This window comes from Seriola aureovittata, chromosome 8 (assembly GCF_021018895.1).
Source record: "Seriola aureovittata isolate HTS-2021-v1 ecotype China chromosome 8, ASM2101889v1, whole genome shotgun sequence".
In the NCBI taxonomy this organism is placed as follows: domain Eukaryota; kingdom Metazoa; phylum Chordata; class Actinopteri; order Carangiformes; family Carangidae; genus Seriola; species Seriola aureovittata.
The window spans coordinates 16,240,550-16,265,045 of NC_079371.1; the positions used below are offsets into that span (position 1 = coordinate 16,240,550).

The 24,496-nt window shown below is 40.9% G+C and overlaps 5 protein-coding genes across 6 annotated transcripts; 3 read left to right on the plus strand and 2 right to left on the minus strand.

The window, feature by feature from the left end:
* Positions 1–297: 297 nt before the first annotated feature.
* Positions 298–1,218, plus strand: tomm5 (translocase of outer mitochondrial membrane 5 homolog (yeast)). Its single transcript, XM_056383056.1, has 2 exons — positions 298–522; positions 909–1,218. The coding sequence occupies exons 1-2, from the start codon at positions 402–404 to the stop codon at positions 941–943; spliced, it is 156 nt and encodes a 51-aa protein (XP_056239031.1). The 5' UTR covers positions 298–401; the 3' UTR covers positions 944–1,218.
* A 630-nt stretch (positions 1,219–1,848) lies between these two features.
* Positions 1,849–4,715, plus strand: LOC130173951 (zinc finger and BTB domain-containing protein 5-like). The gene has a single exon (XM_056383531.1). The coding sequence runs from the start codon at positions 2,323–2,325 to the stop codon at positions 4,408–4,410; it is 2,088 nt and encodes a 695-aa protein (XP_056239506.1). The 5' UTR covers positions 1,849–2,322; the 3' UTR covers positions 4,411–4,715.
* Positions 4,704–8,746, minus strand: grhpra (glyoxylate reductase/hydroxypyruvate reductase a). Its single transcript, XM_056383532.1, has 9 exons — positions 8,244–8,746; positions 7,784–7,914; positions 6,980–7,052; positions 6,754–6,870; positions 6,522–6,610; positions 6,262–6,363; positions 5,915–6,050; positions 5,598–5,728; positions 4,704–5,479 (listed from the first exon to the last, which is right to left on the minus strand). The coding sequence occupies exons 1-9, from the start codon at positions 8,327–8,329 to the stop codon at positions 5,358–5,360; spliced, it is 987 nt and encodes a 328-aa protein (XP_056239507.1). The 5' UTR covers positions 8,330–8,746; the 3' UTR covers positions 4,704–5,357.
* A 1,181-nt stretch (positions 8,747–9,927) lies between these two features.
* si:ch211-203d1.3 (protein phosphatase Slingshot homolog 3) lies at positions 9,928–22,196 on the plus strand. Of its 2 annotated transcripts, none has more exons than XM_056383170.1 (17): positions 9,928–10,064; positions 11,276–11,438; positions 12,881–12,918; positions 13,034–13,220; positions 14,725–14,840; positions 14,988–15,056; positions 15,907–15,972; positions 16,163–16,345; positions 16,920–17,013; positions 17,160–17,288; positions 17,514–17,560; positions 17,718–17,864; positions 18,703–18,903; positions 19,059–19,296; positions 19,397–19,498; positions 19,620–19,715; positions 20,588–22,196. In XM_056383170.1, the coding sequence occupies exons 2-17, from the start codon at positions 11,391–11,393 to the stop codon at positions 20,723–20,725; spliced, it is 1,899 nt and encodes a 632-aa protein (XP_056239145.1). In that variant the 5' UTR covers positions 9,928–10,064; positions 11,276–11,390; the 3' UTR covers positions 20,726–22,196. The 2 variants fall into 2 exon arrangements, with proteins under 2 accessions (XP_056239145.1, XP_056239146.1); XM_056383171.1 differs by lacking the exon at positions 9,928–10,064 and adding an exon at positions 11,876–12,150 and having other exon boundaries at positions 11,302–11,438.
* A 36-nt stretch (positions 22,197–22,232) lies between these two features.
* Positions 22,233–24,101, minus strand: mrpl18 (mitochondrial ribosomal protein L18). Its single transcript, XM_056383172.1, has 4 exons — positions 23,849–24,101; positions 23,535–23,703; positions 22,643–22,877; positions 22,233–22,536 (listed from the first exon to the last, which is right to left on the minus strand). The coding sequence occupies exons 1-4, from the start codon at positions 23,934–23,936 to the stop codon at positions 22,459–22,461; spliced, it is 570 nt and encodes a 189-aa protein (XP_056239147.1). The 5' UTR covers positions 23,937–24,101; the 3' UTR covers positions 22,233–22,458.
* Between the last annotated feature and the right edge of the window lie 395 nt (positions 24,102–24,496).

Genomic DNA, 24,496 nt, shown 5'->3' on the forward strand with positions numbered 1-24,496 from the left:
GCTACGTTTACAGTTTTTTCCTCTCTTTATCAACAGAACAATACAAAGAAAACTGATCATTTTAGGAATACAACCAGAGAGGATTTAAATATAATAATGAGACTTTTTAAATAAATAAAAAAAACAAATCTAAAAAGTAAAATAATATTGTATATAATAATTGTATATAATAAAATGTTACCATATTCAAATTATTATATGTTACATTTATGTGTGCCAGATTTAGTTTTTGCCCTCTGCTGTCTTCGTGCGGTTTGTCCCTCGGTGCGCGCTGTCGGTAACGTCACTTCCGTTGTTGCGTAGTTCCGGTTAAGATTATTTCATCCATGCTCCCGAAACGGTGAAATTTCTAACACCGACGGCGGATTGATAAAAGAAAACCCGATAAAATCACAGCGACGATGTTCAAACTGGAAGGACTCGGGCCTAAAATGGACCCAGAAGAGATGAAGAAGAAAATGCGACAAGACGTGATCTCATCTTTGAGAAACTTTCTGATTTACGTTGCCCTTCTCAGAGCCAGTGAGTACAGACAGGTGACACGGGCGTTTTGCCAAATACTAATAATACTGACATTTGTAAAAAAAAAAAAAAGAAAAAGAAAAAAGGGTTTCACAGGTATTTAGGTCATGTTTGGTCACCTTATCAAACCTTATTCATTCAACAACAGCAAACCGAAACGTGGCTCTCTTGCTGTTTTCTGGGATTCAGTATCTCATAGAGGAAAATACAAACATCACAACAACACTAGTTTTCTTGTCCTGAACATACATGATTCAGAATACCACAAATGTCACTATACTCACACATGTTGCCCACACACTAAGCTACAGTGGGAATACTGTGCTGATAAATTTCTCAGAATGGCCTTAACCGAGTGTAATAATCTGTGTTTTCTGTACTTACAGCTCCGTATGTGTTAAAGAAGCTGGACAGCATATGAGTGAAGCAGCTGGTCTCTTCTCTCCTCCATCCACTGAGAGTTGCATCAGAGACGGTATGGACCATCACCATGAGCAGACAGCTGGGGCCATGACAGCACACCCTGTGGGAGACGTCCAGTGTCTGTCCATCACTGCACCGGAGAAAACAAACTTCTCATTTCTAGTCTTGTTGTAAACTGTACTTTGTTAAATACATTGTGATCATTGTTAAATGTGGTGTTTGATAATGTGCTGCTGTGTCACACAATAAAGAGAAACTATGTTTAATCTGCAAGGCATTATTTATCATTTTGACTCACCTGCAGCAGAGAACTCGCTGTATTTGACCTAAAATTGAAGCTGGCGATGTCTGTATCATAAGTTTACAGCAGGTCTGCAAAAGCCAATGTAATTCTAGAGCTCTTACTTACAGTGTTACACTGCTCAGAGGTACATGATGAAATACTGAGAAGCTTCCTTTTCTTTTTAATAAGGGACCCACTAAGTACTGCCTGTATTTAAGGTGATTTAGGACCTCTAATTGTCAGGTTGTCAGATCTGAATAGGACTCTTTCATATTATTAATACATCAAAGAAATAAAACAATGAAGCAAGGTTTCTTAAAAATAAAGAAATAAAATGGTAATTCTAATATGTCTTGTGTAGGATACTTTACTGGAGTGATGAACCTCCAGGCATTTTCCAATAAAAGAAAATGTCAAAAATATTTCTTAATTGAACTTTAACATATTTACATCGAGTTTTCTTTACACTGTAAAATAAATAGACTGGCAGCGGGCGAACATTTTAAACAAAATGGTGATAAAATGAATCTTAACTCGGCTGAGACCTACAGAAAAGCTGAGTTGCACTCTCGGAAGATCACCGCCTGGGGGCAGTGTTTTATTCCGAGGACAGGAGAGACTAACAGTGATGGAGACGTCGACAATGGATGCAAAACTCAGCCTGGTTGTATGAGCTCTGTGAATGATAAACATTAATGTCAATGGAAAAGGCTACAATTCTGGATATTGTCTTTGATTCGCAGCCATAAGTGAGAACCAGCCGCGCGGACAGCGGACTGCTTGTGGAGACAAAGCCCGAGTCTGCGTCGCATCTTTCCGCGTTATTGTTGGACCAGGCCCGCCCATACTCCAGAGCATCTCCAGGAAACCCGGCGACAGCAGACTCATGAACCGCTACACATCACAACAGAGGTACGCTGCGGTGAAATGTATCGGAGTCAGCTTGATTACCGTTTTCAACAGATGAGACGTGGATAACGACAGGCGTCTTAAAGCGCTGTCCGTGAGCAGTTTTTTGACAATGACCTTCACTGTGTTAGTGTATCATAAGTAGCACCTCCAAGATTAAATAACAACCAATTCCACTGTCCATCATGGACTTCCCAGGTCATTTCCAGCACATTTTCAAGCAGCTCAACCACCAGCGCCTCCATGCTCAGCTGTGTGACTGTGTGGTGGTGGTTGGAGGTCAGAGCTTCCAGGCTCACCGCTCCATCCTAGCGGCGTGCAGCTCTCACTTCAGAGCTCTCCTCAGCTCCAATGAAAGTGCTGATGAGATTGGAGGAGCAAGAGCCGACAGAGGTGAAGGTGGAAGCCCCAGTGTGATGGAGTTAGATCCGGAGGTGGTGACCCCCGAGGCCTTCTCCACCCTACTAGAGATGATTTATACCTCCACCCTCTCCCTGGGGGCCTCCAATGTGATGGATGTGCTGTTGGCGGCCTCGCACCTGCACCTGAATACTGTGGTGAAGGCGTGCAAGCTCCACCTGTCCAGGAAAAACTTCCCTACCTCACCGCCTAAAGGATGGAGGTCAGTGCAACAACAGCAGCAGTGTCCCCCCTCACAGGCAGAGAGGTCGCCCACGCTTCAACACGTCACATCTGCTATGGAGGAGGATGTAGATGAAGAGGGAGTGGGAGTTGAGGTGAGCCAGTCGGGTGGGGTCGAAGATCAGAGGGTAGTCAGTTGTGAACAGGGTGCCGCAGCAGCACCGTGCAACAGACTTAAAAGAAAGTCGCACGAGGACAAGCTCGGCGGCAGGAAGAGAAGCTGCAGGCTGTCCGAGGAAAACTACAAGGAGTGTTCACCTACTGTGACCAGCAGAAGCACCGTCAGCGCAGAGGAAGAAGGAGAAGATCTGCAGTTCCCAGACTGCCTGAAGACAACTGATGGACTCTGGGAGAACAGAGGCGAGGAGGTGGAGGCGGAGGAGGAGGAGGAGGAGAAGAAATACGAAGCAACCAAGGGAGAGTCAGAGGAGATCCAGCTGCCGAGCCAGTCGGACAGCAGCACAGGAGGTGTGGGTGCGTGGGAGAAGAATGGAGATACAGGTGGAGACACAGTGGTTAAAGTAAAGGTGGGAGAAGAAGGTGAGGAAGACGGAGAGGAGCCAAAGATGGAGGTGATTGAGGTGAAAAAGGAAAATCTAAGCGCATATTCCCCGGATTTAGATTGTCCTCCATCTCCACCACAAGACTGCACGGACAATTTGAATGCACAAGTAAATGATGAGAAAATGGCCACAGTAGCCGACCCAACAGAAGGTGGTCTTAGCTCTTTACCCTCTCAGCTGTGCACAGATCTTCAAAGTGATGCGCACAGAGAGGCTGGAGGTTTGGGTGAGGACTCAGTAGACGGTGAAGGCCTGGACAGCCTGTCAGAGCTGGCCTTCTCCTGCTTCCTTAATCCCAGTGCTGAAAGTGTAATGGGAGCTCTGGAAGAAGAAGACAGCCTAGCTAGTCTCACGGCTGCCGCTACTGCAGCTGCTGCCGCCAGCGATGCTCCTGCAGCTGCTGGTAACATAGGTGAACCGTATCAAAACTCAGAAGAAGCGAATACCTCTTCTGCTCAGTCCTCTGATTCCTCTTCCTCCTCTTCTCTTGTTTTTCCAGTAACTTCTGTCCCCTTGCAGCAGCTTCTCCCAACTCAGAGCCCTGGTTTTAGCGACACACTCATCCTACAGCCCACTCAAAACACGTTAGCAGGGTTTCTGAGCGGCATCAGACCGGGCCTCAGTCTGGAGGCCTCCCTCGTCCAACCCTCCAGGGTTGGGAAAAGCTCAGGGGCAACAACCTTCCGTCGCATCGCCCCAAAAGTCCCGCCTGGATCAGAAGCCGGCACCGATCCTTCCTCTTCCTCCGGATCAGCGAGAGACGCTGCTGATCGGCCGCCTCTGACCAGAGCTTCGGATGATGTCTTGTCCAAGTGCAAGAAAGCAGCTGCTGAAGACCATGTGCTGTTAGTGGAAGGGGAGAAGAAATATGCCTGCAACATCTGCTGTAAGACGTTCATGAACCTGACTGACTGTAAGAAGCACATTCGCGTCCACACAGGAGAAAAGCCCTATCCCTGTCCAAAGTGTGGCAAACGCTTCAGCCAGTCCTCCCATCTTTACAAGCACTCTAAGAATACCTGTCTAAACTGGAAAGATGACCAGTCATTCCCAGACACGCTACTCTGACCTCTTCGTTAGAGGCACACAATTCTTCCAACAACAAAAAAAAAAAAGAAAATCCTGTCAATGACATTATTTATTAATCCCAATCAATTTTTGATTTTGTTACATGAAATCAAAGTCCATTTCCTGATGTATCTCTTAAGTTATTTGATGCTTTTCATGTTTTTATGTTCTCTCATAATTGAAACAAATGAAAATGTTGCCAATCAGATGTGAATGCACTTAAAAAAAAATGCACTAAATATATTCTCAAACATGGTTTATATCATGGCTGGAAGAGTGATGAGAATAAATAATGCACTTGGTGATTTTTATTGATCTCAAATCTATTTTCTTTTAAACACACTTGCACATAGATTTTACATTTCGACTAAATCATCGGTTTTAATCCTCAGAAAAATCCCATTTCACACAAAACTGGAGTGTTGCACTGCTTAGTGACAAAAGACAAGGAACATTATCATTAGAATAAAGTACAGACCAACAAGCACCGCATTTAGAGAGATAACAAACCACTGATTCTGTCTTAAGGGAAACATTTAAAATGCAAATTAGTGAGTGAAATGATTTCTTCAGTTTTACAGCTATTTCACCTCAGACTAGGCATGTACAGTCAGTTGTGATAAGGACTAAAGTTAAGGAGTGCTGCTACTTTGTTCATTAGCCACTTTATCATGAACTTGAAAACATGTCTGAAATGAGTGAAACCTTGAACTCGGCATTTCCTTCCTCAGAAATGCACACTGTTCATTAAAAGTGCAATTCTAAACTATCAAGTTAACAATCACATCATGTAAACACTACAGTACATTTGTATTGTTACTATTCTTTTCATCCCCTCACTGCTTTGATCCCACATCAGAGACTATTGTCAGACCAGTACACTGCTGTTTTCTGATTTCCACGCAGCACCAGGGGAGGCAGTAGGCACAGCGGCTCCGTTTCAGGCTCTAGAAGGTGAGTTCACTGGGCATTTCTGTGCCCTGTAAACCACCCAGCAGGTTTCGCGCTGACAAGGCTGACATGACACCCCTTGTGGAGTAGGTGGCACTGCCGATGTGCGGCAACACCACTTCACAAGATAAGAGAGGAGAGAAAAGAAAAGAAAAAAAGGCAAATCAAATCAGGAGGCAAAGTGCGGAAAAAAGAGGCCAAAAAAAAAGATATCTCTAGATATTGCAAATACTCACCACAGTTTTTTAGTGTAAGAAGGGGGTGGTTTGTTGGGAGTGGCTCTGGTGTTGTGACGTCCAGTCCAGCTGCTGCTATCTGTCCACTGCTCAAAGCCTCGTACAGATCCTCCTGGTTCACCACAGCCCCCCTAAAATCAACAATTCACCATGTTTTCAGCCTTATGTACTTTCATATTAAACATAGCTGGTGTCAGAAGATGCAGGAGAAAGATTTACAGCCATTAAAAAGTCCATGAGTACAGATATAGAAATATTTCCAATCTGATGCATTGCTCATAGTGCACACCCAGCTTTGTGCTGCTTTGGAAGTCTACCTGCTTGAGTTGACGAAGACTGCGGTGTTCTTCATCTTGCTGAAGAAGGCCTTGTCACACAGCCCCTTGGTTTCTGGTGTCAGGGAGCAGGAAACAACGATGAAGTCGCTCTCAGACACAAGTGTGTCCAGGGGAACTGTTCGACAGAAGAGAAAGAGGAGAGGAGAGGAGGAGGAACAAAAGGGGGAGAGAGGAAAAAGATACTAAAAAAATGCAGACCTGCTAACCAAAAGCCCTTATTTTTATTAGACAGTTATATAATATTACATTTTCACTTCTCCTTCCACCATGTGATTACTGTCTTACTATGCTTTCATCACTGTTTAAGTTTCTCTCCTTTTTCTTACCAAACTCTCCATTCACCTCTGCGGCGTGGGGCTTGGCTGTTCTCCCAGAGTATAGCAGCCTCTTCACTCCAAAGGGCATGAGTCTCTGAGAAATGGCCATACCTGAGCACAAACACAACCAGCTACTCACGTACCAACAGGTCGTAAACTTTGTGAGGAAAATAATGTCACATGTTGCTCGTTAGATATGTCAGCATGGGATTTGGCTACGGGATTGAGTCATATGCCAAAGTTAATGAAGCAATAACAGCAAGCCTTACCAATGCGTCCCAGTCCAATGACTCCTACCGTGCTGCCAGAGAGACCATAACCACACAGCCAGAGAGGTTTCCATGAGCTCCAGCCACCACTGAGAGAGAAACAAAAAGACAGAATGACTATTGGTTTGATTAAGGCAAAATACTTGTACTTTTAGATTAAAAGCTACACAAACGCAATCACCATGAAAAGAAATCACTGATAAGTGTAAATGTGTAACTTGGTGAGACTGACTTTTTGACCTCCTCCACTCCCTCTGGTAATCTGCGAGCAGTGGCCAGCAGCAGAGCTACAGTCAGTTCAGCTGTGGCATCAGTCAGCACATCTGGAGTGTATCCAACACGTATACCACTGCAGAAAACACACAGCAGCATAACTTATAGAGACCGCACGAGACTTCATCCTCCTTGTTGAAGGTCAATTTTGTCACTATAAGTTACAGTTTTTCGATGTGACCTACCGTTTTTTTATTTCATCCATAGCCAAGTGGTCAAATCCCACGGACAGGGTGCTGATGACTTTTAGGTTTGGCCCTGTAATCAGAGAGAGATGAGCTGAAAGACTGAAATCTAGACACTACTACACTTGATTGGCAGACTATTGCTACTGTTTGATATGTTTTAATTAAACCTTGTTATTAGTTGATTGACAGAAAATTAATCAGCAACAATTTTAATTATCATCAATAACATCAAGTATCAATACCGCAGTATAGAAATACATGTTACAAGTTAAAGTTGTGCATTTAAAATTTGACTTATTAGTATGAAAATATAGAGAAAGTGCCAAAAGTAAAACTACTCATTATGCAGAATGGTCCAGTTCAGAATACTGTACATCACTTTAATATTGCAAATGGTGGGGATTTAACTACTTTATATATGGTTGGGCAGCTTGTCAATTACCCTACATGGAAAAATAAAGTCTTAACCTATAATAACACATCATAGTTTACTCGTTGATTATATTTTATATCATCATCTCAATCTGGAAATAAAGTAGCAGCTAAAGTTATTAAATTAATGTGGTTGAGTGAAAAGTACAACATCTGCCCCTGAATTGTGGTAGAGTAGAAGTTTAAAGTAGCAGAAAATTAAAATAGTGTAGTAAAGTACAAGTACTTCAAAATAGATCTTAAGTACACAGAACTCCCTGGAAGCCAGTACTGATAGTGAATGGATCGGATCGGATTGGATCAGATCAGATCTATCTGGTTGGCTGACATATACAATGACTCGGTTCTACACCCACACATGAGGAGTACCTGCTGCATCCAGAACCTCAGCATCGATCTTGTCTGACAGCAGACACAGAAGACCATGAGCCCCCTGCACACCTTTGAGAAGCTCTGCTTTCGGCACAGGCTCATCCGAGTCCCACAGAGACACTTCACAACTGGAGACAGAAAAGGAGATGGTGGACGTCATTCAGGTATACAGGCAGATTTAGGCATAAAGCCTTTGGTCTGTGGGAAAGCTGACACTGGTGGAGAGATTGTGTGTGTGTGTGTGTGTGTGTGTGTGTGTGTGTGTGTGTGTGTGTGTGTGTGTGTGTGTGTGTGTGTGTGTGTGGCCCTCGGAGAGGTCACAGGGTTTAATATTTAGATCTGGCAGGCCCTTGGCTGCAGAGGTGTGTATCTGCAGTAAAGGACACACACGCAGTCTGCTGTTGGCTGATAAATGCTGCTTTGCCAATGTCAAATAACAATTAAAAATACTTCATACTCTGCGGCCGCTGAAAGGATCTTCATCCCCTCCTGCGGGATGCGTCTCGTCACGAAAACCTTCATGAGTTTTCCAGCTGCCTTCATCACACTTTAAATAACTGAATCCTGTCCGGGAAGAAGACTTAAGTCTGTGGGGATACCTCAGCTGTTTTCACCTTCAATACCTGCAGCGCTCACAGTGAAACAAGTACGCTTCACATGCCCCTCCACACATCAGGAAGTACTTCAGTTCATGTCAGTGCGCCTGCGCGGACTTGTAGCTATTTTACTTAAATGGGTGGGTGGGTCTGATGTGCTATCTTTGTAACTGATGGACGTGTTTTCTGCACAAATCAGATTAAATGTAATGTCAGAGATCAAATTTAAAACCTGTGTCGTGTCTGTGGTGTTGTCGGTCAGGATGTCAGCTGTAAAAGTAGCTAAAATAAATAAAATAAGTTAAAAAATAAATCAGTCGTAAATCTATTAAGACTTGGATCTGTGCCGCTCAGCTGTTTTCTTTATTCATCTATTTAGGAGCAAGTTGTGATTCCCTCTACTCATCTCATCCTAGTAAGGGCATGTTTACATGGCTCTGATTCTGCTTCCTGGGTTCGTGTAAAAAGTAAGGAGAGGACAATGTCATAAGCGGTGGCCGCAATACGCATGCGCATTGAAATGGTTCAACCCTAAACCAGCAGAAATTAAGAGTTGTAATTTTAATCAGAGTCATATTGGTGAACACACATCAATGCAGCAGCAGTGATGGAAAAAACGTACATTTAGTCACGTGTTCTCTTAACTATAGTTTGAAGTACTATAATACTTTACTTGAGTATTTACATTTTATGCTACTTTATAATTTTACTCCACTACATTCTCTAAGGGAAATGTTGTACTTTTTAGATTACGATTTTACATACTAAAACATAATGGTCTAATAAATCTGATGCATTAACAGCCTAAATCAAAAACTACATAAGAGTCTGAAGTGTTAGATCCATGTCCTACAATATTAAAACTCTGTATATAGAAATGCCTCAGTAATAATCAAATATTATAAAATTATAACTTTGACAGGGGTCATTTTACTGCTTGATTTCATTTAAGGCTAATAATACTTTTACTTTACTAAATTAAAGGTTAAAGCAGTATTTTTATTTTAGAATACTTTAACATTATGGTATTGCTACTTTTACTTAGGACCCTGAATACTTCATCCAGCTCTATACCAGCCTAAAACAAGAAACAAGAAGTTTCTTATTTTTATTTTCTACTCACCAATACAATTCAATGACCCCTCATACCCTATGAATGGGGGCATTGTCATTGTGATTCTCCACCCAGTTTTCAGTCTGTGTCACCCTTCTGCATGTGACAGCTATAGTTCTCAGATTAACATTTTACATAAGACATATGATGAGTTTATGCAATAAACTAAAGTACTAACTTTGCATAAAGTGGTTAAAACTAGTATTTAAAGTGGGTTAATCTGGATCAGCTACAAAAGTAAAAATGCTGCTTACATTGTCATTGATACTACTTATTCACTTTGAGGATTTTTCAGGACTTTTACTAGATTTTTGTACTGGTACTTCTACTAAGCAAACAAGCCTTTTTATGGCCACTGCGGGGTGGACGTTGAGGTACGTGAATGTTTGAGTGCGTATGACGTCATTGTCCACTCCGCCGAATACTCTCCTTCTCTGGGGAAACCGCTGGGCTGTAAATGGTGAAGTCTTCGCCCTCGAAGCATAACAGAGGGCGGAATAAGGAGCTCCCGGTACAAACTAACAGGCACCGAAGGAGGATACTGGAGTGGGGGCCCGGTCTGGAAAACGTGAGTAGTTTCTCTTATTTGGGAGGTTTTTAATTATTTATCCGTGCTGTCTTGTACACAGCAGCAGTAGCAGCCAACGTTATGGTCAGCTGTTAGCGACTGGCTGTAACAGGCTACACAGCCTGTTTGTGGTTTGGTGCAGTAACGAGCGCGGTCTGTTCTCAGCTCGGCAGTCAGGATCAAACCACTTCATTACGATTCCTCACTTGTTCAAAGCGTCAGGATATAGAGTGAGTGGATTACCTGCAAGCAACGAGCTGGAGCCTTATCGAATTAATTGCTGTCATATAATACAGGCGTTACCACACTGTTCATGTCTTAAGGACTGTCAGAAAACTGACTCAAGAAACCATTTATGAAAGGTTTTAGTACTGTTAATAACGTGAATTAAATGTGTGGTCTACAAAGCTATTCAGAAAATACTGTGCCAACCTTCGGCTATGTCATTTTTATATTCGTTATTTTTATAGCTGAGTTTTACTGTAATAATGACCTGAGGCACATCCTTAAATGCAGTTACTTTTATCAACAATAATTATATCCCATCTAAGCCCAACAAGGAACTTAATTATCAGTGTTTCATTTCATATAAATTATATTATTATAGTCTTCCTGTATTTTCTGCCTGTTTGTTTTAATGACATACCTAATAAGTGTGGTATATTGAGAGTGCAGTTGAGTGCATGTTGATGAGTGGATGAATGGCAATGAATTCTATCTTTGATTGAAGATATGGATTAAATTGTCAACCACACTATGCATTTTTTTCCTACCTTGGTATTGATATGTATTGTAGAAATATTGTGACATTTTCTTAAAACTCAACTGAGAAATTCTTTATAGATTAAATAATAAGATAAAATGTTTGCTTTACACTAATGTTGTGAGGTGAATTCCTAACAAGTCCAGTTACTTCATCACATTGAAGTCATGATCAAATCCATTAATGTCATCAAGCAATCTTGGCCCAATACAAACCAGCGATATGACAAAATTTAGTATATAGTATATGTAGCTCATGGTATGTACCCACATATTGCCTAACCCTACCTCCACTGGATGAAACAACCATGAAAGGATTATGAAAACTATTCCTTCCAAATTATGTAACTCCCTGAACCAAACACCTGGGGTCCTCTGACTTCTTTATCTCTGACACAAAGCCTATTTATTGGATGTAATCAAACCCAAATATTCATGTGTCATTCCAGAAATAAATACCAGTAATTGCCCCGCCCACTGCACACTTTTGGCTGAGGAACCTGCAGAGCCTGTCTGAGCCTGCCAGCAACAGCAGGTTTACTGGAGACAGACCTGTACTGTGTAATGGCTCTGTTGACCCTGCACAGGATCCCATCCCTGGCCACCGCTCAAGTGAGTTCACTCATCCCGACACCTTGTTGTATGCAAACAAATTGGGCATTTTTGCATCATATCCTAAGACAAATCATTGTTTACTCTTGTTTCAGTAAGAGTGATTCAGAACTATGTGAGCTGTTCGTGTTGGGCCCTGGTAGTTCTGCATGAAGAGCAGTTGTTCCTGAATGTGTCCCTTTGTGGATATCATCAGTGTATTTGCCTAAATGATAATGAGACTGTTTGGTTTTTAAATTGTTGCCTGGGATGTGATTGGACAGGACAAACATGCCACAGATAAATGGTCATCACATTCAAATTTCATTACAGCCACGTCAGAGAGTGATTGAATCACTGTCACTGTAGCTGTTTAATGCATACATACAATCATATAAACACTGTATCATCAGCCTCTGTCTGTAACTTCTCTCTTCTCCTCTCATTCTTTCATTAAGATGATTTAACTTTATGTCAAAGGCTTGGCTTTTCTCCTGGACTTTATCATTGCCAACTAAACCATAGATGACCTGACTGTAGGTCCAAGTCTCATTTTCTTTGCATATTTTGTCACAGGATCTAATCACTCTACTATCTTAACTTGTGTTCTCTCCTTTTTTTTTTTTCTTCTTCAAACCCTCATCGTTCCTCTCCTGGCTCCTGCCCACTTCTCCTCTTTAATTTCTGTTTTTTTCTTTCTTGACTCTGTCTGGACTTGTCAGTTGCGTAACAGGTAATGTTACTGTCTCAAGTTTGTTTCTTCGTAAACCCTTGCTACTACTGTTACTTCTCTCTTTTTTTTCTCCCTCCTCTTTCTTGTATTGAATCTTTCCTTTATTTTTATGTTTTTCTTCTGTCTTTTCACCGCCAATCTCTTTGTTTTTATCTTCCCCCCATTACTGTCCGCTTCCCTCTACTTGCATATCACTCTTTGTGTCCGTCTTCCACTGCACCTTATCTGTGTTGCACCACATTTCACCCAAGAAAATGACTACAATTTTATTCCGGACATTTGTTTTCACACTTTCAACAGGAAAAACATCACACACACTCCCACGAATGCTCCCAGAAAGCTTGTTATGGTGTTTAAACACATTTTTTTCTTCATCAAACTAGAAATGTGCCCGTTTGGGAGCATTAGAAACAGTGAGCATCGTTTCCTCATAGTAATTAGTGTTTTGCAGCCCCTGCATCCGCTGACAACTTTCTTTGGGATGTGAATATAAAAAATCTTTTTCAAATTTATAAACAGACTGCACAACAGAAACTGTGCAGTCTGCCATACTGAGTTAACTGTGGTTAAAAAAAAAAATAGATTATAAAAATCAACATCAATTTAAAAAGGCAACCATTTGCATAATTTAGGTTTGCGCACAAAACTGAATCACACACAACCACAACAGAGGCTAAATGTTTTCCAGTCTTATTGATGAGCCTTTCTTTGATTTATTTTATTTTGTAAGGATGAAAGCCTCCAAAGAAGAGGGAGACTTCAGAAAAGGTAGATATAAACCTGTGTTGTCTCTGATTTGTCATTTAATTACACTCGTAACAAAATGATAACCAGCTTTTTGATGACAGCAATTTTAGACCGACTGATGTCTGTTCGCTTCTAGGGAGAGCTTTGCCCTTGTGAAGGGGGCGGTCCTTCTGCTGGAAGACGGCGAGGGGCTGGACCTTCATGATGAGACTTCTCCCACTGCGACTTCTCCCGTGAAACAGGGCAGTGGAGCGTCAGATACACGGCACAGACACCTCCATGCCATGATTGAACAGCTCAGACCAGAAGATACCATCAAGCTGGTGAGGCCTTTCCACACACATTGTAAATCAGATCAGTAAAACATGAAATATACCATGCAGAGAAGGTTCTGTTTGTGACCCAGTTATTAAACCACAAGTAGTCTATTTACAATTGAAATCGTATCTGGTCAAAATATCAGAATCAATCCAATACACAGGACTGGTACTAGTATTGATACTGACTTTATTAAGTTAACTGATTATCTGAAATGATGTGACCAATCCACACTTCAAATGTTCTTTATTAATGTCACCATAAAACTCACTGTTTCTGCTATCAATCATTCATTCATTCTGTCACTGCTGGTCACTAAGTTTTTAGCACCATAGCATCATTGGCCTTATGATAATAATTATTCCAATGAATTTCATACAACAGAGTTTGTAGATTTCAGATGTTCGTGGAGTAAGAGCGCTGGTGTTGCCTGGTTACTCAGAAACTCTGAGATTAGGCATCTTGGATCAGCGCATCACTACGAGTAATTCACTTCCTCTGTATTAAAACTAACTTGAAGATGAGTCAGAGGGTGCAGCTGCATTTTTACATTTGATTATGCTGCAGTATGTGGACAGTGTTGCTGTCCTGCTGGTACACAGTGATATTCTGTAAATTGTTATGGTCAACATGACAGGATATTAAACTTTAATGTTAACACGTAAGCTAAATACCACATCAGTGGACTACACTGGTTGCCTTGTATGTTTCACTACAGAAAAACATCGTAATACTGATGCTTTCCAAATCATTGCACTGATTTTGAGTTTGACTATGAAAGTTTTCCAGGCAGCTGCTGGATTCATTTCATCACTAAAGTATGAAAAATAATTGATTGAACAGTTGGGTTTTTTTTCCCCCTCGTCAGCTCTGTTAACATGCTGGCACCATGAAGAAAATCAAATATAGGAGTTAAACAAAAAGCAAACATGGATGTTATACAAACACTTTACATTTCAGTATCTTATATTAAAAATGTTTTTTAGTATTGAGCTCTTAAGGCATTTTTCTCAGACACCAGCATGGAAGAATGTTTAAGATACTGTAATTTGTGCTTTCAGCTGTATCACCTGAATAATAATTCAATGTGATGGATTACCCAAAATAAACTGAAACCAGATGTTTTCTGGATGGCAGAAAAAAAACAAATCAATCAATTTAAATATACAGGATTTAGTTAATGGGCTAAAAAAAAAAAAAAAAAAAAAACACAGGTATGGTCCTTTAAGTGGACTTCGGCCAGTGTCTGGGTTTCTCTGTAAACAGAACACTGACTTCCTTGATTTGATTTTCTCAGGAAGGCCAAGGAAAATATACCGCACAGGATATTTTGCCCTGTGTGTAATCAGACACGTTTATTGAGTTTAATGGGTAACTCCAGACTTCAGAGGAAACAAAAAAAATACATCGCTTTTTATAGATTATCGTATCATCATTATCCTCTCTTTCTCCTTTCTGTCTCACACAACCTCTGCCTGTGCCTCCCTGCTGCTCTCGTCCTCCCTGCAGGCGGTGCAGCTGGAGTCCGTCAGCCCCGTCAGAGTCAGGTATCTGATCGTGGTTTCCACCGTTGGCAGCAAACAGGAGAGCATCCTGCTGGGCATGGATTTCCCCAACTCAGACAGGTGTGTGTAACCAAGATGCTGGCATACTGTTTCACAAAGAGAGCACAAGATAAGATTTCCATTCAGTTAACAATTTCAGGATCAGCTTTGACATTTTAAACGTACTTCCTTGTCTTCAGTCTCTTTGTGCTCACTACCTCTCTGCAGTGATCAGTGCACCATCGGCCTGGTTCTGCCGGTATGGAGCGACACGCAAGTGTATCTCGATGGAGATGGGTAAGAAACATTTTTAAAAGAGTATTGAATTAGAAGTATAAAAGCACATGCGAGGAATTTGTGTGGCTGCATCACAGACGGTGCAGCTTGATGTCTGGGATTCTGGCCAGAGATAATGAGAATGAGTAATGACTATTTATGGAGTTAAATCATTCTCCATGAATTACAACTGCTCCTATCACTCACTCAGACGCTTACATAAGCATGGAGGTCATGTGTTTTTGAAAGTTAAGTATTGCTGGTTTCTTTCTGTGTCCTAACGTAAAGGTCACTGAGAGTTTAGCTGCTGAAAGTTCTGGTAAATATACTCCCCGGTTGCATTGCAGTGCATCCAGAGCCCCAAAATATTCCCCCCAGCTTAGTTTCGGTATACATTTTTTGCCTCACATCACAGTTTTTGTTATAAATGTGGCAACCTTTGAGCTCAGAGGAGGATGTAGAGAGGAACACTGTGAAACTAAGAGTTAGCAGGTCTAAAAACAGTCAGGATCACATGGTGCGGTGACAACTACTGTGTTTTAACTAATCTGCCATCACACACTAATTGTCACGCAAGAGGCTTTGATCAGCTGCCATGTCACACCAGCGTGTTCAGCCTCGTTAGGCTGGATCGCACCTCCGAATGTGCTTATTTTTCTTTCTCACTGTCCTCACATTTTTTTTCCACACTTTCTTCACAAGAACCATCACTAATTTACTGTGGCTAATTGAATAATCTGAGTGCGTATTCAGTGTCAGTCTACTAGGAGTTGTGCTCATAATGCTTCTTATCAGTCTGACTTCCTCTTTTCTCTTTCATCTCCTCTGCTTCCTCTGATTATAAGTTCATGTTTATGTCATTTGTCCACAGTGGTTTTAGCGTGACCTCTGCCGAAGAGACCAGAATTTTTAAGCCTGTTTCCATGCAGACCATGTGGTGAGTAAAATGCTGACACAGGGGAATTAACACCAAGCATGAGTGTCCTTTTTATGGCATCCAGCACACATCACATCCTAAAGTAACTCATCAAGACCTCCTCAACTTTAAAAGAAAAAAAACAAGAAACAAAACTTTTCTCAACCTAATGTAGTGACATTCATCTTGGCTTTCTCCCTTCCGTTGTAAGGTCAGTGCTGCAAGTGTTGCACGGCTGCTGCGAGCGGGCGGTGAAGGCAGCGGTGATCCCAGGCTGTGGCTTGGAGTGGGCCCAGCACTACAACAAGCACATCGAGTCAGATCGCTTCTGCCTCAATGAGTGGGAGGCCATGAACGACCTGGAGTCCGTCCGCAAGGACGTTAACGGGCAGAGGTATGTGTCTGTTCTGTTGAATTCAGTGTGTCTTATTTATTCTTTTCTCTGGGTGAGCCACACTGAAGCGTTGTCTTCCGCTGCCAGTGGTGGAACAAGTATTTATTTAAGTAAAAGTAGAAATACAGCATACTCCACTACATTGAGACCAGCATTCAAAATCTTAGATAAGTAGGAGTACAGGATTATTAGCAAAATATACTTACTAGATATCAAAAGTAAAAGTACAAGCTAAATAGCTCCATATGAATGTTAAATGATTATATGTTGTATATTTGGAAAGTTAATACTGATGCACTGCTGTGTTCTTGGTCGGTAAAGTAATTAGTAACTAACATTAAATAGCTAATTACCCTCTGAAGTGTAGTAGAGTAAAAGTATTAAGTAGCATCAACTGGAAATTCTTAAGTAAACTACAAGTACCTCAAAACTGAGGTGAAACTGAGTGTACTGACTTACACTCCACTGTCTGCTGCTTTAAATGTTGAAATAAAATGGAAATGATCATCTGTGCTTATTGCTCACGCACACCTGTCAATTTGTACTAAAGTTTCACTTTTCCTTGTACGGGAAGCTCGGCAGACAGAGTCTCCAACGAGAGTCTGATCAAAGAGCACCTGAGAGACATCATGAGAACCGAAGACCTGGACAACCTCACATCTAAAATGGTGAGACTTTGGCAGATGTGAAGAGGAAGTAGTCTTGAATAAAGACATAGAACTACTAGCGCAGGACCGTAGAATATAATGGGTCAAATATATAAGAGACTGTTTGCAAGCCTGTATGATTTGATCTTTCCTTTGCTCTGCTGTAGGTGCACTCTGCCCTGGAGACGAGGATAGGCTTCGACATGAGACCCTACAAGGAGTACATTGACAATGAGATCCTGGTCACCATGGCTCAGATGGACAAACCCTCTAAAATATTTGACTATCTTTATCTGGTGAGTGAATGCTCGGCTTCAAAGACTAATAAGTTTTATTTTACCACCATGTTTTCTTTTGCTTAGGCCAGGAAACTTACGGAAGTGTGCTCTCACCAGGATGTCATATGTGACTGTAACTTCCCCTTTGTGTGTTGACAGTGATAGGGAAGACGGCTGTGCAGGCCCTTTCCTTTTTGTCCTCTGTGCCCTCAATTGAACATCTCTTTCTGTATCTGGTTTCAGGGCTCTGAGTGGAACGCAGCGAACTTTGAGGAGCTGCAGAAAAACAAGTCAGTGTTTTCACCTGCCAACATTTTATATAACTCTGTGCATTCTTGTTGTTGTCACTAGTTTCCATTGTCTCATGACATGGGTGATACTCAATTGCGTATTGTGTTTTGCTGAGTCACCGCCGTGCCTCTAAGTGTGTGTCTGTATGTTTTTCAGTATCGGCTACATTCTGAATGTGACGAGAGAGATTGACAACTTTTTCCCAGAGTCTTTCACTTACATGAACATCAGAGTGTACGATGTCGAAGCAACCGACCTGCTCCCCCACTGGACAGACACATACACCTTCATCGACCAAGCAAGGTAGTCCTGAAACCCTACACACATTAGAGGACACTTGAAGGTGTGTATCAGCATTGGCCAGTCTTTTGCAGGTTACAGCTGTAGACAAACACACAGCCATCACATTTCCATGATCAATCACGTCACATTTAGATTTGTCCAGTTACCAGATATTAAAATCAAACATGTTAATACATTTGTGACTGCTCTGACTCCTGCATCGTTACACACACCGGTGCAGATTTAAACTCCTTTCCACTCAGTTCAAGCTGTGTGAACGATGTCTACAAACTCAGACTGAACTGTGAAACTTCTTGACTGCATTATCCAAACAGAGTGTAACAGAGAAAATAGCGCTTTGCATTTGGACTCTCTAAAGACAAACTAGTTAGGTTTCCCTCTCCGTTTGTTTGTTTTTGGGGATGTGAGCTCCTTCACACTCCCCTGCTGGATGAAACTTGCAGTAATAAAGTGTGCTAATGTGCTTTTCAGGTACTAGCAAGGACACAGTACACAGGAATATCTATGAATGAGATTAATAAGAAGTAGCGTTTACGTTACGTTACATCTGCAGCTTCCGCACACCCTGTGAGCTTGTGTGGCAATTCAAACCACAGTAGGTCAACCAGTCAGTATTGCTAAATTATGAAAGCTGCCACCTATTCACAAGCTAGAAGCTTTTTTATTATGTTTTAAAACAATGCCTGTCAGGCTTACCAAGCTAACCACCTCAACATGTACATTTCAGCGGGGTATCCAGTGACTTAACACCATTATTCTTCCACTATTTGTCACAAACTGTCAAAAACAAACTCTCTAAACCAACGACTGAGCTTCTCTTGATCTCTGTGTATTACAGGAAGAGTGGACAGGCGGTGTTGGTGCACTGCAAGATGGGCGTTTCTCGCTCTGCATCCACAGTGATTGCCTACGGCATGAAGCAGCAGCGCTGGCCACTGGATGTGGCGTTAGCCTACGTCAGGGATCGCCGGTCCATCATCAAGCCCAACGAGGGCTTCATGAAGCAGCTCCAGACCTACAACGGCATCCTCAATGCAAGGTCAGGCATGGTGTTAGGCCTACTAGTGTTTGAAGATCTCTATTCCAAAATGTAAAATATCAACTTTTTTTTTTTTTTTTTAGTTTGCCTTTGTTTGACTTTTTTGATGTTGATTTATGGGCTCGTGTGAGGATTGTGTTCATTCATCATTCCAGCCAGCAGCGTCACAGCACACTCTGGAGGCGAAAGTCGAGAGACCAAAGACAGAAGTCAGTACGCAAGGAGGAGCGAAGAGAGGAGGGAAAGCCAGAGGAGGATGAGGAGGAGGATGATGATGAGGAGGAGGATGAGGATGAGGATGAGGGACTTGATGAAGAGGAGGACGTAGAGAGTCCAGATGAAAAAGATTCTGGCAGCCCGGATGAAAAAGATGAATCGGAGGAAGACACAGAGGTACTTACTTACAACAATGATATGTTTTTAGCATTTTATATCCTGCAGATTTTTTTTATTTTTATGGCTTCAACCCTTTTACTTTCTCAAACACACCCAGGTATTTGAAGAACCCACCCCCACGTCTGACACCAACCAGGAACCTGGGCAGACAGGACCACCAAGTGTCAATCCCATAATCACTGTAAATGAACCAGAAAAGGTGCGCAGGCCTCCTGACACTATGTTACTCGCGCACACTTCATCTGAAGATGTGTATCTTCCCATGTATCAGTAACCTTCACTAATTTTTTGGATATTGTATTTGTTTCTGTCATCTCCAGGTTGCTCCAAGTGTTAATCGCAGCGGCAGGATGAACCTCTTCTCCCTCATGCAGTCCATTAGCGAACTGGATGACGAGGATAAGGGATGTGAACAGGTAAATGAAACAGTGTGCTGCGAGGAATGACCGAGCAAACTTACAGTTTGCCTTTCATACTCTTTGTTGTTGTTGTGAGTAGACCTCTCAGACAAATGGCTCACGTGTTCATTGAAGAAATTTCCTCTGGAAAGAGGGAGGAGATGCGTAGACCCAAAACCTTGAAGTAAATGTAATTGTACTTGAATTTAATTTTACTTCAAGTTTTTGTAGTTGAGCTGTAGACTTGTGATATTGCCCATATCTTTTTCAGCTTCATTTCCCTGACCTTTACAGGGAAATTTTAATAATTTAACTCAATTTTATTTAATGAATTAAACTCAATTCATTTAAGTAAATTTAATTCAAATATTAGTTTCAATAGAATAAAATGAACTTATTTAGTTTAATTGAATGTAATGTAATTCAGTAAATTTAATATAAAAATGTAATAAATGTAATAGCTTTTATTAAATTCAAAGTCTTCTCTACATATATTATGTGAGTCTGGACAGACATGAATGTAAACTGCAACTTGACTAGTTGGCAGAGGCATACAACCGCAAGACAGTAATTCTACTTATTATTGATTCATCTTTTATTTTCTCAATTAATTGCTTAATCATTCAGTCTGACTGTGATGTCTTCACTTTGCTTGTTTAGTCCATTTAACAATCCTAAATATTTAGTTTACTTTCATATATAACAGAGACAAACAGCAAATTGTCACATTTGAGAAGCAGGAACAAGATAATATTTGTATTTTTGCTTGGATTATCAATATATCTGCCAATTCATTCATCCACCAATCAGCTAATCGATTGATCAGCTGTAGTACCAGTGCTCATCCAATTCTATAAGTAACTACTCTGCGACTTTATTATTCTTCAAAGCTTCCTGGCAGTCCGAGGCAGTCTCCAGGACAGAGGAAGCGAAGCCACATGCGCCGAGGTCTGACTCACCAGAGAGCATGTGTGGACGTTTCACCTGAACCGCGCAACCTGCTGGACGCAGGTCAAAGTAAACCCTAAAGTAACGAAAGACATGGGAGAGCAGGAAGGGAGAGGGTATTATAAAGGAGGCAGAGAGGAGGAAAAGCATGGTGGGGGAAAAGTCTGGACTATGAAAGTTGAAATTTTTTCTGGTAACATGCCATGGTTTTTATACTCTGCTGTGCTCTGGCTCAGTTACATATTTTAGATTATTTTGGTGTTGAAAGTTTTAATTTATGTTTTGAAGGTCATTTTCATTGTACTTTCTTTGCATTTCTCTGTTCATAATTATTACTGGTAACTAATTATAAAAGGATCCTGCTTCAGCATTGCTATACCAGTAAAAGCCAGGATTCTGATTGATACATTGTTGTATTATGACGGTTTATACAGTGTTTTTAGAACATATCCTACCACATAGACATAGAAGTCTCTCCTTCCATGTAGCGTCCTCTTACTCAAGCTCCCTTTTTACCATTTCCCTTCTTAAGCTCTCACTCTAGAGATTATATGCTATGCAATTACTGTTCTCTGTAAATATGAGGCTGTATGCTGCCAATCCAAGGTAAACAGTTTGAAATGATTTTCATATTCTCATCAGAAGTTTTTTTTTCTTTTTTAACAAGCGTACATTGCTCACAGATGGGAGGATTGTACTGTCTAAGCTGTGCATTATGGACCAAGTTAGGGCCAGTTTTGTGGCACAAGCCTGTTTGCCAAACTATGTATTCCAATGTGCCAATTAATATATATTTAATTGAAAATCTTTATCATGTCAGTATATTAAAAACGTCTCCCATTTTATTTTTGTTCATTCTATGTAAACACCAGGGCTATATGAGTGCCTTCAACCTGAGAATGAAATACGACTCTATGACTGGTGTTTTTAATGTTTTTACTAAGAGGTGGTGGCCAAATATTGTATGTGTCTTGTACTGTTTCTCACTTGGTTTGATTGCAGTATAAATTTGACTTCCTAAGGTTTTGCATGTATGCATAATGCAGATATATATACAGTATGTATGTATCGACACAAAATTGCTGATGAACTGGGTGCATGTTATGTGTTTTTATATCAGCCTGTGAGAGCAAATTGTTCAGGGTTTTCTCATGTATTTATATGGACATTTAATGGATAAATTATTCAATACATTCTTTTCAGATTGATGATCACTAGATGCTGATGTGGAGCATTCTTATTTCATGCTGGTGTTATCCAATGAACCCTAGTTACAGCTCACTTTACATTTAATCTGCATGTTCACCGTAAATGAAAAAAAAAAAAAAAGAAACCATGCACTTTATAATCCCACAACACACTGTTCCCACTGCCTGAGCCAATGTCACGCTGTACTATGATCAAAATGGTCAGACTTTTTTTTTTTTTTTTTTTTTAAATCTGAAGTCAACATTTCTATGCCTTCTTGTGTTAAGCTCTCCACTGTCTGCACCTCACTCTTGTTTACAACAAGCACTATGAGTGAAAAATAAATGATTATCCTCAAACCAACTGCTTTGTTCCTTGATTAAATAACACACCAGAGCAGAGAGAGCAGACTGGTTATATTCAGAAACACTTTATCCACATGAAACAAAGCAGAGGGACAAGCAACATTACTTTCAGCGCTCATTTTGATTCTCTGTATTGTAATTCACTGTAGTGCTTGTCATCTTAATATCAGTACAGTGATAAATTCACAACATAGCAGATATAATAAGGGTTACAGAGGATATTTTAATAAAGCAGCAGATGTGATAGATGACACAAAAATTTAGGTCCCAATGTATTTTCTTCTGGGTTCACTGAGTGTGATTCCTCCTTCTTTCATTCCTTTCCTGAAAGCCTGAACCTGTGAAAGGGAAAAAAAAAATAAATCAGGAAGTGATGAACATGAAGCAGGTGAAAAAGACATACAAATCATTTCTCTAACAGCAATTCATGCTTTATGTACTCACAGCGTCAGAGCGATAGGCCCAGGGAATAGCCCTGTACACCATCCTGGTGATTCCAGCCTGTTGACATCGACGTGCCAGCACCTCACCCACAGCCTGACATGCTGCCACACACCTTGTAGAAGCCAATTCCTTTTTCAATGCCCACTCTGTGGTTGAGCAGGTCAACACTGGGACAGGAGAACTGCTGGAGAACACTTGTGCTGTCACATAATGTTGGGTGCGAGAAAACACCAACCTGAAAAGAGACAAACATGTTAAAACAGGAGAAACAGGTGGATGCGAGGGTTAGAGAATATGAGTGAAATAAAAATCATGATAAAAGAATATTTTTCCTATAACACTATACATCTTTATATGGAAAATGAGATTCACAAATCAATCAAAATAATGTTCAATGCCAAAACAAGACTTTAATGGTTTACTTTTTAGATTAGAATTTGTTTGGAATTATTCCTTTGGAAAACACAGTATTGTAACCAATATCAACCAATGTCGCCACTGACAACATGATAATATTGAGTTACTTCCCATTCCTAGAGGAGTCCCTTTAAGATCACACTGAGGCAAATCAACTGAATATCTGCATGCACACAGAATTTAGGTAAAAAACATGAACAATAATACAGTAACTCTACCTGTTATTTAAAGTCTTTTATCTTTTCTATCTTTTGATTTGTTATTAACCTTTTTTTTTATTTATTAAGAGATACACACAATTTTGGTGACAAAGATACTTAAGACCAATTAATCTCGAAGGTCATTTGTGAAATACTGAGAAAATGCCGGTGACACTGCAATAAAAATGAGAAATGAATCACCTGATTTTACAAAGAGCTACAAAAAAAGAAAAAAAGTGTGACTTTAAAGACAACTGTTCCTCGTACACACAGACCTGTGGTAGAACTCCCGGTGGGGCCAGGTCGTTTTCCAGCCCCGGTCCTTCACAGCCAGCGCCATCTGCTCCAGGTTCCGGGGGTTTCTGTTCACAAAGGTCGGGTTCACGGCTTCATTTTCGTTCGCGCTGGGCTCCGGCTGAGAGGCTGCTTGGCTGAGACACCGAGCTGGGAGACGGACAACAGGTAAATAGGCGATTTGATAACTATTTGGATTAAACTAGCCACCACAATCAAACTGTTAAATAACGTAAACTGACACACCGGTGTGTAAGTAGCTGAAGAGAATAAAGGTTAAGCAGTTGTGACTTACCTGTCTGGTTTGTAGCTGCAACCGGGCGACAGCGTTGAATTTGACCTAACAACTGGCGCACACAGCGATTTAAATCACTCAGAGCCATTTATTCCTCAGCTGTGTTCACCTCACAAACTAAAACACAGAGTCGGTCAGTGTGCTATCATCTGGTAAGGCTTTATATCCTTAAAAACATACTGTGGAACAATTTGCTACAAGTTCAGCGTGACATGTCCGGCGCCATCTTTGACATTCAGACAACATCCGGTTCACTTACCGGTGCCACAGCAGAAACAGCACTGACAGAAACAACCCTCTTTAACTCTTATAAGATCCACTTACACGTCTGCATCAAGAATAATGGGATTTGCCGTCTATTTACTCTACAATAATTTCCAGTGCTGGAAAGTAACTCAGTACTTTTTCTTAAGTAAGATTTTGAATGCAAGACATCATATATAATGAATTATTAATACCTATTATATTTTATTTACATGTTCTATCACTTATATGTACTTTGATGTAAAGCACACTGAGTTTACTTACAATTAAATGTGCTTTATTTCTCCTTTCCTTTACATTGTCGTATTCTTCCGTATATTTACACTCAAAGGATTTAAGTACTTCTTCCATCACTGTATAGTCAAACATATAAATGACACAATA